Consider the following 15,462-nt stretch of genomic DNA (forward strand, 5'->3'; position numbering starts at 1 on the left):
TGGAGCAATTCAGGGTAAGTACCTTGCTCAAGGGTATTACAGCAGGGGGTGAAACTTGAACCTGCAACCTTTGGGTCCAGGCACAACCACTAGGCAACTGTAGCCAAGTAATGAAGTTCTACATCTTTACAGTGGTTGGACTTGCAACACACTCAGTTTACAAGCACACACACATTTATTTCTGTCTCAGTTCAGAGATACTTACGTGAGGGATCAATGCTTAGATTACCCTCTGTTCATTCATATTACCGTCACTGAATGTTGCGCACGCAGATTCATTTCATGCATGCGATAGTAAGATGTGTAAGACAGACATAATCTACACATCTTAGCCTTCTCTTCAAAGAGACATGTACTAAATACACAAATTCTGGGAGAAAAGATGTCCAGTTGCGCTTTAATGGGTTTAGTCAGATAATGACAGCTGTGTCGGGAACCTTATGCCACTCAAAGTTGAACCCTGCAGCCATCTGCCATTTGGCATCTGTTTGGAAGAGTTCTGAGCCAGCGCAGATTGCTCATCACAAAAAGCAGCAAGCAAAGAGCCCTGGAGGAGAAAACGAACACTAGCGCATGAGCGTGTGTATGTGCGTGCAAGCGTGTGCCGGACTGATCCAAATGTCGACCGGCAAGGAAGCGGCTGCATCAAGCACTTGAGTGAAGTTTAAGGCAGACCTGCAGGATTCAACCCATGTTTTTGGGGTGAAATACTGCGATGTGGCTTTATGAGTCTTTCCTGTGTGTTTTCAATGAGGTTCGGTATCTGAGGCCTGGTACTGACCTGGCTTGAGGGTGCGTGTTTCGCCGGTGGTCCTCCTCGGTGCTGAGTTGCATGCTCGGTGGGATGTCCTCGGCCGCGCTTATCAGCCCTTCGCTGGACCGCACCTGTGCGATTTCCTGGCTGCCACCGCTGTGTAACTGGTCACCGGCATCGTAAGCACAGTCCAAGGAGCTGGAGGGCTCGCTCTGGGCCAGTGGGGCGAAGCTGAGCTCGATGATGTCACGAGCACTCTGGCATATCTGCCCCTGGATCTCCGGTGTCAGGGTGGGCAAGTCAAAGGTAAACACAGCCTGGCTGGAAGTCAGCAGGTCTTCGCTGTCCAAGCTGCTGTACGACGTCCCCTTGGCACGGTGGGACTCCATGATGCTCTCGAAATGGCGGCTGAACGTATCCAGGCCGTCCTCCGAGACCCTGCGGGGACTTGTCACCGCGATGGGGGACTTCAGGGCCGTTGGACTCTCGGACAGGCTACCTAAAGGCCTGCAGAGTAAGAACATGAACATCTGAGTTTGACAGCAAAATGTGTACTTGAGCTCACCTAAACTACAGAAGCAGCCCGCTTTCTAATACACTAACTCACTTGAGGGTGAGCATTTCAGACATCACAAAAAAAAAAAGCATTTCATTGATTTATTCAATCAAAAATGACATTCACTGATTGTTGTGGCAAAGAACGTTTACTGAGAGTTTACCTCTCTGCACGCACGAGTGCAGCATCAACAGTTCAGTTCCACGAGAACTGAAGCTTTGCGCTTTCCATGCATCTCTTACAAACATAAAGGTTAAAAGTAACGAAGATGAAAATGACAAACCTAACAGAGTCACTCAGCTGAAACTTTGATTCAGAGTGACCAAAAATTTGAGTCAGGGTATTCTGCTAATAACTCGGAGCAATTCAAGTGCCTTGTTCAGATGTATTACGGCAGGGCATCTATTCAATTAGCTCTTCAATTAAATAAAACCAGCATTTGGTCTTGAATCGAGAGCCTCCCAGGCCAAACCTCTGTGTTTTTCCCACTGCTTTATGCACACGCACACACACACACACACACACACACACACGCCAAAGCCACTGGTCCCGAGCGGGGTCACAGTGAGCCAGAGCCTAACCCAGCACCACAGGGCGTAAGGCTGGAGGGGACACACCCAGGACAGGATGCCAGTCTGTTACAAGGCATCCCAAGTGGGACTCGAACCCCAGACCCACCAGAGAGCAGGACCTGTCCAAACCTGCTGTGCCACCGCACCCCTGTGCTCTATGTAGTTTTCCCATAAAATGTCACCGATAATACAATACACAAACACATGCATACATATGGAGTCCCCAGGGTGTGGATAAGTTTGTGTGATGCCTGCGCCCATGCATGCAGCAACAGCATGAATGAAGCCTGAACAGCCAACCTCTTCAGCAGCAGGCTGTACACCTCATCCTCTTCCTGTGTGGCGTGCTGCCTCTTCCGGTCCCCCTGCATCCTCACGCTGGCCCAGCTCACCACCTCCTCATCCTGCAGCTCCTCCTCCAGGTCCTCCTCACCATCTGTCCGCACATACAGTGCCCCCTCCAGGGGGCTGCTGCCAGCACCTGAGGTGCCCATCACGCTGCGGTTGCTCCCAAACGCTGAATCGGCCTCCTCTTGCTCTGCCAAGACCTCGTCAATGTTCGTCTCCCTGTAGCAACGCAGTGGAACGGCATCCAGGTCCGTCTCTGAGTATTTGATGGTGCGTCGAATGATGCCAGTCTTGGGCGATGCTCCTGCTGCTGCGGGGGGAGGGGTCACAAGCTCCACTTCCACATGCTGCACATTATGGCTGGCCAGCGACTGGCTCATCCCCTCTGGACCCCTTTCAGAAGGGGTCGTTTTCAGGGGCAGAGAGTTTGGGGGTGTCGGAGTTGGAGACTCGCTGGATGTGCCACTAGGGGGCGCAGTGGAGGAATCCCCAATATCTGTGGAAGTAAACAATGTTCAAAGTAGTTACACTGTGAAACAATTTGAATGAAAGGTTTTCGTACTGCAAAAATTCACACAAATCAATAAATCAGTGAAGACGATGGGTTCCACTACAGTGTGCTCTGTAAAATGTAGTGGTTTCAGGTACTGCAGGAGGTGTGGTGGCGCAGCAGGTTTGGCTGGATTCTGTGCTCTGGTGGGTCTGGGGTTCGAGTCCTGCTTGGGGTGCGTTGCAATGGACTGGTGTCCTGTCCTGGGTGTGTTCCCTCCCCCTCAGCCATGTGCCCTGTGTTGCCGGGTTAGGCTCCGGTTCACTGCGCCCCGCTTGGGATAAGCAGCTTCAGACAGTGTGTGTGTACACAGTTACTGCTTTTGGATCCAAATGTCACAGGTTCCATCCCCACTTTTGGCTGTAGTACCCTGGAGCAAGGTACTTACCCTGAATTGCTCCAATAACGTTACCCAGGTGTATGATCGAGTAAATAGTTGTAATATTAAAACTGTAAGCCACTCTGGAGAACATTGTTAAAGTGAGAAAATGTAAATACTTGTCAAAACACACACACACAAAAAAAAAAAAATCATTCTTCTCCTCATTTTGCTCAAATGGAAAACCTTAATAAGACCGAAGGAAACTTGTGCAAAGGATCATCTGCTACGTAAAAATTTTTCACGTATTAGGAAGTCCATTATCTTGGACTTAAAGGAATTCCCATGGGAATCCAAAGAGCAGGAGCACAAGCTCCTCCACGGCTACAGGGTTTAGCTGCCATTACAGCCTCCCTGACGTAATCCAGGAAGCCGGACGTCACGGCAGGATGTGTGGAACCCGTACATAATTGGATTGCATTTGCTTTGTCAAGCTGGTGGCTCCTGGGGGTTGGCAGGTGAAGGAAGCCTGTTCTGGGGACAGAGGGGAGGAATGTGGGGGCAGAAGGCAAGGAGACAATACAAGAGTACCGGTAGGGTTTTTCACAGCGCTGTCACTGCCTTCGGAGGATGGTGTCCCAAACAGGAACTCCCACTTGGCACGGGCAATCCTCTGAGAGTGTAGGGAGGGGCCCATCGGAGAACAGCCGCTGTCAGACTATAACAAACAAAGAAACTACAAGATCAGTGTCTCCGACAGTCCCACGAACACAGACAAAGGCCCAAGGAGCAGCCAGTTGCAAATACACTCACACAAGCTATTTATACTGAGGATTACCGGGGTCTTCCAGATTTAAACCGTTCCACTGCTTTTCAGGGAATGAACAGAAAGCAAGGAAGGTGGAATTAACAAACGCTGCAACCCTGCTCACTGTCACTCCTCTCCAAACAATAACCTCTTCAAACCGGATTTTTAGACTGACAGAACGTGAGGTCTTAAGTGTTGAGCAGATGCTCATGTCTTAAACTTTACCATGTAAAAGGTGCCAGATGGGATGATTACAGCCAGAGAAAACAAACATATCAAGTAATTTCACTGGCTTTACCGTGGTGCTTCGTTCCCTGTCTAGCTCAACGTGCGCTCTGCAAATACTTTTATGAATTTATTGAACAAATGCCTATTATGTGTACCCATGTAACCTAATTGCTGATGTTTACATGTCTAAAAATTGCATTGTGAACGATGGTTAGTTTTCTGTTCCTGGTTCCAGGCCTGATATGTTAGCAGGCCACATTTTTAGAGGTCATTCTTATAATAACTAAGGACGCTTGTGACATGCTGGCGGTAAGAGAAAAGCATTTCACAGACAAGAAGCACAGGTCGAGAAGCACAAAGAGAGGAAAACAACCTGTCGCCACAGGTCTGTGTGGGCCGTGGAACTGGTGACAGCAAGAGCAGAGGGGTTAAGACATGCTCGCTCACATCTCCACACACCATCTGCTCCAGCAGCACGACTATAGCAGCTCTGTGCAAACTCTTCTGCTTCGAACCTTTATCCAATAGAGCATGTTTTCTCGCAGACGAGATTATGAGCGGACTCTGATTGTTTAACGTTGCTGTTACTAGACAAATGTTGAGAACAACACGACATAACGTGATTTGTCTGGTTCCGCGTATTTTAAACCAGAACTTTGCTGAAAAACGCTTTCGGGTACAGGGCTGTTGTCGAGATTCCATGACTGTACAGGTGTGCCTTATTTACATATGAGAAGCGGGCATGATATGTGACGCACCTGGATCACCGAGGTGGCGTGTACTGTGTCGCTGCTCTTCTGACTGGACTGGCTGGTCTCCAGGGACATGCAGTTGTGGTCTGGCTGGCTGCTGTCCCCAAGGCTGCCCGTGACCCCGCTGGAGCTGTGGGAGGACCCCAGCATCCCGCTCTGATCCCCATAGGCAGGCGCCTCACTCTTCAACAGGGCACCCAGCCCATTTTTGCCTCTGTCTCCGGTGGGCGCTTTGTCCGCTTCTATACTTGACTGCTCAATGCCCTTTGGCTCTATGGAAGTAGTGGCCACAAACTGTTTGTCCTGGAGTACCAGTTTTGAACTGTTACCTCCTGCAGGTGCTGCATTCCCCCACTGCTGTTGGGAATTCCGGCTCACCAGCCCTTCTGGATTGGAAATGCCACAATGCTCGACCGGTGCAGCCTTCCTGGTCACTTCTGGGCAGTCCCTCATTCCTCGTTCATACCTTGATTTGTGGCTCCATTCCGGGCTAGGGGATCTGCTCTTTCCCATATACTGTGGGGGTTGATCCTGGTGGAGCACAGGGCTGTCATCAGCTAGGAGCTCTGGCTTATGCTGTCGGGGGTCTGTAATGGGTGAAGGAATCATATCTGCACAGAGTGGGCTGGCTCTTTGCAGCTTTGTGGGGATAGGAGGTGACTCTATGTTTGGCAAGGCCGGTGACTGCCTTGATGGCGTAGTGTTGTCCCCCCTCTGCTCTTTCCGCAAATGGACTGGAGAGTTAATGTCTGCCTTTACTGTATGGTGCCTGCCTCCCAGACAGTCACTGTCCCTCCTAGAGGGGCCGTGGAGGGGGATGTTCATCTCAGTATGATGCTGCATCGGTGAGCCTCGATCTGGTGAGAAAGAACACCTTTGGGATTCCTGTGATAGATAGCAGGGGAAATTGGGGCTGTCCGAGTCCTCCACGGGGGTAGGCGATGAGGACCGCCTGGCTTCCATAAAAATTGTAGACAGCTTAGTGGCCTCCTCAGCTAACTTGCGAGCCACCTCAGGGCTGTTGACAGGAGAAACAGACTTTTTACCACCCAGCTGCTTCATCCCATCGCCCAGCTGGCTGTGGAAGTTCCCCAAGTTGAAGTTGACTCTCTGGGCTGATCGTGGACTTTCACTTGGGGAGCGATCGATCCTCTTGCTGCTGAGATTTTCATTGCCAGCTGTTGAAGGCTTGTCATGCATGGCAGGGGTTGGCTTGCAAGGTGGTCTGGGGCTCTCCTGGGCCTTAGATTTTGGGGACGGGGGCAATGTCACAGCTGGTTGCCTGGTATGAGAGGAGAGCTGCTCAGTGGCAGGGCTCCGGGGCAAAGAACACCCAAATATGTTCTTTTGCGGGTCCGCTACACAGGTGCTGGGGAGAGTACTAGCGCTGCGTACTGGAGCTGGAGAACTATTCCTGGACTGGCACCGGGACTGTTGGGAAGTGCTGGGGCCAGGGCTGTCTGACACATTGACGGCACGGCGTTGCAGTTCGGGGGATCCAAACTCTTCCAGGGCCCTGTGGGTAGCAGCTCTTGCAATGAAGTCAATGGTGGCATGACGGAGGTTCGGAGGCTGCTCTCCAGATGCTTGACAATGCAACTTTGGGCTAGCGCTACATAAGGAGTCTTGACTACCCAGGTGGATGGGGTCACTCAGTCTCTTGCGGAGGTGGGCTGGAGTCGTCCTCTCCTCTACAGATCTGCGTAAGGGATTGGCAGGAGCAGGCGGCCCTCTTAGGCACAATGAACTCTGGGGGCTCTCCACAGACCGAATACTAGCTTTCTCAATGTAGCTGAAAGTCACAAAAGATCGTTGCCCTTCCTCTGACCCCAGCACCTCAGAAGACCTGCGTCCAATAGTGGGAGTGGTTGGGGCGGTAGTCCTGCCAGAGCTTATACAGGAATGGAGGCTTTGGCCCGGGAAGTATTCAGACTCTGAGGAGTGGGCATGCAAGAGGGTGCTGGCCCCATTGTTTAGGGGCTGCAACGAGGAGAGCAGCTGCCCTATCCCATCATATGGCAAACTCTGTCTGTGAACAGAGGACGGCTCCATGCAGTCGCTCTTTTGCTGCAGCTGGAAACTTACAGAGTGTCTCGAAGGAGATCTAGATGGACTATAGGTCTGGTTGCCGCTACCCCTCTTATGCATGGCACCGGAGGTGTGTCCGTGTGGCGGCAGGGCATCCCTTCCCCGTGGCCGGGTTGTGTTAGTGACCTCTACGTCCCCAGACCCATGTCCCTCCTCATCCTCTGGAACTGACCTCACTTCCACATACAAGTGAAGGATTTTTCCAGCCTGGGACATGACCTCAGTGAGTGAGAGAGAGGTGAACCTTGGGCTCTCCTGCGTCTTTGCCCACTTTCCTTGATCTTTGTTTTGCCTTGTTGCTTCTTTCCGCTTTACTCTCTATCTTGCTGTGGTGTGGGCTTTATGGGCGCTGTCAGGGTGAGCAAGCAGGACGGAAGCCAGTCCAGGCTGCCTTCCTGACGCGCCGCTCATCTTCAATCCACCTGCCAGGGAAAAAGGAAACCATGTTAGCAGCGAGACACAACAGCTCACCTTGTTTGCAAAAGCATGATGTAGACCGAACTTTCTCCATTACTGTTACACTTTTGTTTGATCAGCCGTATTCCTTTATTAGGTAGCTCAAATTAGTTCAAGGTTGGTTTGAAGAAAGTTTATTTTCATTTCAAATAGTACGTCATACCAGTATATGCACTTTTTTTAAACATCTCTTCTTGCTTACAATATCTTATCTGTCTCTTAAATTTTTACTGGGGCATAAATGTGAATCTGCAGTAGAGGTATGGTGTATAAGAGGAGGCAATAAACAGCAGCTTTATTATAGATTAGACAGGGCTAATTCCTAATTCCTCCTGTCTCCACGCCCACACACTACCCACAGTACACACACAAACACTGCCGTCTGAGGAATCATAGGAAATTAGATTTGACTGGGCTTCTAGAAAGCTCAGATTTATCCCACCGTCCTCCCTTCCTTGCCATCTGCACTGGAGCCACAGGACGTTAGGCAGCGTACACCCTGGATGGGACAGCAGTCCATCACAGGACAATAATGATAATAATAATATTGTATTGAGAAACAAAGAGCAATGCTCTTTGCATTTATCTGAAGCTTTTCTCAAAAGCAACTCGTAGTACTTGCAATGATTTACCCATATATACAGCTGTGTTTTTTTTTAACCAAAGCATTTTCTCATTCCTGTTAAAAACAGCCTGAATTGTGTTTCATACAAACATAGGTACAGCTTTTCCTTTCTTGCTGCAGTACAGATTGGAACACAGTACTGTGTGGTGAAAGCTGACCATCCCAGGACTGAATACTGTAACCATGAGACATCCACCATACAGCAGAGAGATAATTAGTGGAGATTAGAAAGATTAGACATCCCTCCAACTTGTTCCCCCAGGGCCAAAGGAGCTATTTTGATAGAAAGCATAATTAAGGCACCCCTTAGCATCTGTTGAGCCTGGTCACGGTCAACTGGCCTGATCTAGCGGATAAAAATTTAACACGAGAAATTGGCACGGATAGCTGCTTTTGTACTAGAGCACCAAGCATCCAGTGGGACACTTGCAAATAATAATAAGACACCCTTATACTGACATATTGATCATTTGGTATGAATGTGAAAATATGCTGAAACTAAGGAGCTGGAATCCAAGACAAACAGAGGTTATCTACTCAGTGACAATGAGTATTATAACAAAGATCATATGAAAATGCTCTACGAACAATAATCATCTAAAATGAGCCTGGATTGTTTCTTTTTCAGTGAAAGCTGCGTTTAGAGCAATTGAACAGCAATGATTTTGGTAAAGGTTCTGGTTGCGTTCAATCTGAGAAAAAGGATTAGCTTTAAGGCATGTTATGTGTGACTGAGCTTGCACTAAGCATGTGAATAACTCTCCCTTAACAGAAAATAAAACACTTGTTTAATAAATAAATATTAAGATATATACATTTATCTGATGCATTTCTCCAAAGCAGTTTACAATGTTAAGGTTATAATTATTTACCCATTTATAGTTAGGTAATTTTACTGGAGCACTTTAGGGTAAGTACCTTGCACGGATCAGTGACCCATTGTAAGTAGTGTATCTAGCAGTGTAAGTCACCTTGGTGAATAAGGTGTGTGGGCTGATAACGCTACATAGAGTTCACTGAAAGTCTTTTGGAGAAAAACGTCTGCTACATAAATAAATGTCAATATACGACAGCCGGAGGTGGGGATTAAACCTGTAACCTTAAGATCGAAAGGCAGTGGCTCTAACAACTACACTACTAGCTGCTCCTGGTATGCAGAGACTGCAGATATAAATGAAACCTGTATAAAATAAGACCGGTCAGTTTGTGCTTACTCAAGGAATTGTTAATAGTGTTAATTTAATATATTGTAGTCAAAACGTCTCACACAGGACACAGATTTCCTCTGCGCAAAATCCGCGGTCAGCTCTCATAAAGAGAGAGCAAAGCCAGGTGCCCTGCCTCCCACTGAAGTACTTCCGAGGGACATCACTAAGGGAGAATGAAAGTTAAAACACACACACACACACACACACACACAGTGAACGGGGACATGGAGCAATGCAGACCGGACTCGTGCTCCGGCCTTGTTCCGTATACTGTATGCCCGACTGCTGCAGTGGACTTGTCCACAATCCCAGAGAAACCTGAACCGCCACTGAGGTCAGCTGAGGACAATCCCCACCAATTCCTTCCTAACTGCAGGCGCTGCAAGAGACCGAGAATTCCTGAACATTGACGAGAGACCTCCAACTGAGCAGCAGTAGTTACATAAGATGAGTACAGGTTCCTGCGGGAGTTTGTAGCGTGCGGATCAGTCGAGAGCAAGTGAGCAAAGCACGAAAAGTACATCGCATTTGTCCTGACTCTGAAAGCATTTCATTTTATTTTACGTCCAGCAAATGTGTTCTATGGCTGGTATTACTGTCGCAAGTTGTCCTGTGTGTTTATTCTGAGTCTGGGATCCCTTCCCAGACGACAGCTTTCCTGATCAGCAGAGTAAACGTCTTAGATTACCGTAAACATATAACAAAGGGAAATTAATCTCTTTGCTTGGTTTATGAGTGTGTCTAGTGATCTCCAGATTGAAGTGGGTGGTGTTACATGGGCCACTAGCTTGTCCCTCTGCACCAGGCCCAGACTAAGTAGCCGTGACAGACCGAAAGGGCAGCATAGTAGGAGAAACGCAACAGTAAAAAGGCTCCCTGCGTGAGTGAGTACCAGTGAGGCTCGCTGCGGCCCTCTGACTGACTCCCACATACAACCGGAGAGCAATAACAGGATTACAGCGCTTACATAAACAGCCGTGGAAGAGCAGCACTGCTGGCCACTCTGCGGAAAGGCTTTAAATACCTGTTTTTCAGTCTCTGCACAGCCCTAGCACCCACGGTGCCTTTGAATCAGCCAGGCTTGTAACTGGGCCCCGTCACACACTCTTCTGGAGCGCCGGGTGTGACACTAACGGGCCCCAAGGAGATGCGTGTCAGGAAAAGACCTGTGATTCACTCCCGCGATTAAGAGGGACTAAAGGGCTGCACAAGGCAGTAGTATTAGACATGTCTAAACTCATTATCATGAATAAACAAGAGAGCGAATGAAGGCTGCAGGTGCACTGGGGATGCAGCAGGATCACTGTCATACCCCATGGTATGGGCTCCCTCTCACTCCTGGGGTTTTGGGCAGAACTCAAGCTCGCTTCTGTCCCTCTTCACAAGTACACTATACCCTAGAAAACGAATGTGACCTTCCCTCCTTGAAGCTGTGGCACACACGACCGAGAGGCAGCCGACCTCCCCGAAAATGATTTGGCAAACCAAGATCCATAAATAGACAAGTGATAAATTAAAATCGTGAAACTTATTTCTATATAAGTGTGCATACTGTACAGCTAATCACTTCAGAAAATTCAACTTCATGGCTGGGAAACAAGCCATAGGCTTGTTTTAGCCACTCAGCTGAATTTTTCAGTCTATACTTGTACTAGAACTGAATCTGCAATTAATCCATTTACGCATTTAGCTGATGCTTTTGTCCAAAGCAACTTGGAATTAGTCACCCCTTTACACAACCAGGGAATTTTACTGGAGCAATTTTTGGGTAAGTACCTCGCTCAAGGGTACTACCCCTAGAGAAAGGGAATTGAACCTGCAACCTCTGGGTCTAAAGACAGTAGTTCTAACCCCTGTACTACCAGCTGTCCCTTGCAGTACTTACCCAAGTACACACAAATATAATGTAAGGCTGAGGGCGATGTGCTACTTGATGCTCGTGGCACTCCATCACCCCCGACACTTATTCTCTCTGTCTAGATAAATAAATGTGGCTAAAGAAGTTTTGACCAGAAAACTGTGCACCGTTTCTAATCACCCAAAACCCACCACTGTCTGCACACCTCTTGGGCAATGGCACAGGAAGGAATGTTTACACCATGTTTTAACTGTTGACAATGTCTAATAATGAACAAAGAAACACACCTCTGTACTATTTCCTATCAAAAACACCCCTATGTCCACACAGCTGTGTTTGAGCTACTCATGAGACATTGTTCAAGACAACATAAACAGCATTTCCCCCCTGGTGCAATGAACTCATAGTATTTGTTCTTTCCAGAAAACATCAGCAGTTTTTTTTTACTACTTTGCTGTACTACTACTTACATCTTACTCTTCTTATAACACATGTTAATATGTTCCTTCTTTGTAAATCTATAAAAATAGACAACTGATTTTTGTGTACTACATACAAACATTTTACAATACATTTCACTCTGGGTTTGGATGTCTGCACACTGTCTACAACTCACACACTCACAAATATGCATCTACAACCACTTGTCCCTGTCTACAACTCAGCCTTTCCAAACCAGGAACCTTCATCTCCACACAGGTCTATCCACCTGTCAGGATCTCTGGATCAAACTGGACAAATTCGCCTATTTCATCCGCTTCATAAGCCTGAGTCAACAGCCTCGGAGGACCACTGCACTCAAGTATCTGCTTCTCCCAGGAGACTGAAATCATAACCCGATCCTATAGATACCTTCTGTAAAACACCGGTAGGATCTGCCCTTATCTCATAATGCCTTTTACAAAACTCCTGATCCAGGCTATGGTGACATGCCACCTTGAACACTGCAACTCCCTCCTGTGTGGTCATCTGGCCTCTGCCATCCAGGTGATTCAAAATGCTGTGGCAAGAGTTGTGTTTGACCTCCCAAAGTGTTCCCATTCTCCATTGACTTCCTTTCGTTGCCTGTATCAAGCTCAAAGCTTTAGTTAGTGTTTACAAAAAGGTCAAAAGATCTGCACCCCTAGGGTGAGGAGCTCAGTCACCCGGGAGGAGCTCGGAGTAGAGCCGCTGCTCCTCCGCATCGAGAGGAGCCAGTTGAGGTGGCTCGGGCACCTGTTCCGGATGTCTCCTGGATGCCTCCCTGGTGAGGTGTTCCGGGCATGTCCCACTGGGAGGAGGCCTCGGGGCAGACCCAGGACACGTTGGAGAGACTATGTCTCCCAGCTGGTCTGGGAATGCCTTGGGGTTCCCCCAGAGGAACTGGAGGAGGTGTACGGGGAGAGGGAAGTCTGGGGGGCTCTGCTTGGACTACCGCCTCCGCGACCCGGTCCCGGAAAAGCGGAGGAAGATGGATGGATGGCTGGATCTGCACCCCGATATAGTCCAGCAATATCAGGTCAGTAGATTCTCAGTTCTGACTCCTCTCTGTCTCTGAACTGTTAAATCCCCTTTTAACATTTAACAAGAGTTTCAAAAAGCATTTGTTTCAGTCGCTCTTCTCTCCTGATCTAACTGTTCTTTAAACTTGCATTACATCATCTGTCACGATCACCTTCATATTTCTTATCAATTCTTCAGTCAGCTACTTTTGTGATGTACTGTGGCACAACATGATCGTGGTTCCAGAACTGCATTTTCCTGTCTCTACCTGTAAATGTAAAAAAAGTCCTTTTACACGTAAATGTAAACAGTTCTTGAGGCAGGTCTTCGGAAAATACATTTTACAGTCCCGCTCTCCTTCATTTAAAGGTGAAACCACCTCTGTGATATAAGCTACCAGGGCAAAAGGAGGGACATGTTTGGATTAACACTTGTACACTGGACCACACAAGAAGAAGATTCTATCAGATCAGTACTTTACATCTGCCTGTAATTGTGAGCCAGCGTCAATCAGTTTGGTGCCATGGCCAGTGTGCTGACTGACTCCCCCCGACAGCATATGTCTGTGTAGCACCGACATGCGCCTAACTCCCCCATCCATTTCCTTAGTGTGGGGGTCTCAGTGCGACCCGTCCAACCTCCCAGCATGTATCATATGTTCAGAGGGACAGACTAGACACCAGAAGACAGACCTGTGACTCTTCTTGACCGACTTTAAAGGTCACCACTCTTGCCCACAGTCTTGCCAGGGTCTCCAGAGTACAAGGGTCAAAGAACTGCGCTCGCACCCACACATACAACTTACACATCCACATGAACACACATGCATGCACTCCAGCAAACACCAACATACACACTTCTGCTGCATTGACTGCTGTTGTTACATCTCGTTTGGTTTGGCTAGGGAGGATGAGTATTGTGATGAACTCATACACATCACAGTCTCTCCCTAGCAGTACTGGGACCCATTCTCTTAGTGGGGAACTCAGTAGGACATGGGGCATTGAACAGTTACTGCTTCCACAACTGGCAGAACTGTAGGATTTGCCACGGCACAAAGACGACTACGATCACGAGTAAAAGAAAATCTACTGAAAATCACTGCTTCCTTAAACCTTAAAGCTGAGATTATGTAAGAAGGAATTGTGGAACACCAAAGGGACTTGCATGCAGAGAAAATGGTAGAGAAAAGGAGTCGAAACCCTAACGAACCCCCAGTATTTACGCACTCTGAAAATTGAAAGGGAATATGAACACTTCTCTTCATGGCTGATTAAAGGTAGGGATATCTCAGCATGAACGGAGAGACAGACATACTCTCTTGATCCTGTCACCATTCAGAGTTCTGTTATGTACATGACGTTATACAGCAAGTGGCCGTGAGAGGTTGGAGACACTGCTGTCTAAACATGTGCTATTCTGCACATTTGTGGAATCCAACACTGGGGCAAGCAAGTGGAGAGTTCAAGCGTACAAAGACAAGCCGGATCTTGTGCGGCCGCTGTGGTGAAGTGTGCAGGCGCACAAATACTAACATGGAAACTTAATACTGCTGCTGTTGAATAGAACAAACGTTACGCATGGCGCACGTACCACGACACACACACACACACACACACACACACACACACACACACACACACACACACACACACTGTCGGTGACATGTCACATTGGTGACAGCGCTGTGTGAACAACCGCACAAAGAAAAGGAGCAGCTTCAAGAGTCTGCACACAAAGGGTAAAATGACTAACCTTAGCGCAAAGTATGACCATTACACAAAGTAGTAAGAGGAAAAACACACACACACACACACACACACACACACACAAGGACAGTAAGCCCTACTTTTCCACATGCGGACTAATAGGATTCCCCCGCCCCCTCTCTCTTTGCCACACATGCTCCGGCCCCATTCTTTGCTGTACCTTAGAGAATTTCCCATCTCGCAAACAGCGCCCCTCCGCACACTTGATTGGGAGCAGCAGCTGCAGCATGGCAGCCGGCAGAAGCGCCTCTGCTCCCCGGACGCCTCGCTCTTCCTCTCTGCGTCTGATGCTCGCCGCTCCAGCGCGCTCTGCCGGCTCATCCATGCTGGATTTACGCCTCCCACATGACTGAGTGTCTCTTCCTTCTCTCTCCTTCCTTCCCCCTGCAGGTGTGCTGACCTACTCCATCCCAGTCTATGCTCACTTCTCCCGCTTGGCCTGCCACTCAAAATACACCACCCCCCCGCCAGTGTCTCAGCCAATCGCAGCTCGAGGTGCACGATCTTTACGCCAGCCGGTTCAAGCAGCGTGAAGCAGCCTATTTAGGCTGACAGATGGCAAAGAACAGTTCAATAGCGAACGCCTGCTAAAGGAATAAGGTCGGGGGAACCACTGGGGCACTTCCTCAGGAAAGGGAGAGACAGGGAGGCATAGGGAAGTGAGAGAGCTGCATGATTCACCTACAAAAAATTAACCCGAAGCCACAACAGTTCTAGGAAATTCATGCCCACCTGGGAAAGGAAATAATTCAGAACTCATTCCCGTCTCCACGTCAGCACCTTCCCAATGCCTCAGAGATGCGTACATTAAACCCAACTGGGAACAAATGGCAATCTTATGTCTTGTGTCATAAGTATTATGCCTTACGTAAAGACAAGCACGGTGACTGGGGTGTTTTGGGGAGGAATATTCAGACAAACTGCCGAGGGTTCAAGCCAGCTGGAACTAAAAGAGCAAAGGCTCTCTTTTCTTTGGGGTGCATGTCCCAGGGAGATAGACTGTGCATGTAGAGTGTCCAGCTGGGTGCCATCTCAGTATAGAACTGCAAGACACATTATTGGCCCCTGGAGGCCAAGATGATTGTCATG

The 15,462-nt window shown here is 48.4% G+C and overlaps 1 protein-coding gene across 1 annotated transcript; it reads right to left on the reverse strand.

Moving 5' to 3' along the window:
* Positions 1 to 723: 723 nt before the first annotated feature.
* Positions 724 to 6,973, reverse strand: LOC108942664 (flocculation protein FLO11-like). Its single transcript, XM_018766123.1, has 4 exons — positions 4,894 to 6,973; positions 3,691 to 3,817; positions 2,183 to 2,726; positions 724 to 1,261 (listed from the first exon to the last, which is right to left on the reverse strand). The coding sequence occupies exons 1-4, from the start codon at positions 6,937 to 6,939 to the stop codon at positions 724 to 726; spliced, it is 3,255 nt and encodes a 1,084-aa protein (XP_018621639.1). The 5' UTR covers positions 6,940 to 6,973.
* Between the last annotated feature and the right edge of the window lie 8,489 nt (positions 6,974 to 15,462).

The sequence above is a fragment of the Scleropages formosus genome, chromosome 8 (assembly GCF_900964775.1).
Source record: "Scleropages formosus chromosome 8, fSclFor1.1, whole genome shotgun sequence".
NCBI classification, from domain to species: Eukaryota; Metazoa; Chordata; class Actinopteri; order Osteoglossiformes; family Osteoglossidae; genus Scleropages; species Scleropages formosus.

Excerpts from the sequence above, each read along its gene's own strand:
- LOC108942664 (XM_018766123.1), bottom strand. The coding sequence starts at position 6,939 with ATGGAGCCGTCCTCTGTTCACAGACAGAGTTTGCCATATGATGGGATA. Across the intron at positions 3,818-4,893 it reads ACGCCACCTCGGTGATCCAG|TCTGACAGCGGCTGTTCTCC; the intron begins GTGCGTCACATA and ends TGTTTGTTATAG. Across the intron at positions 2,727-3,690 it reads CGCTGTGAAAAACCCTACCG|ATATTGGGGATTCCTCCACT; the intron begins GTACTCTTGTAT and ends TTACTTCCACAG.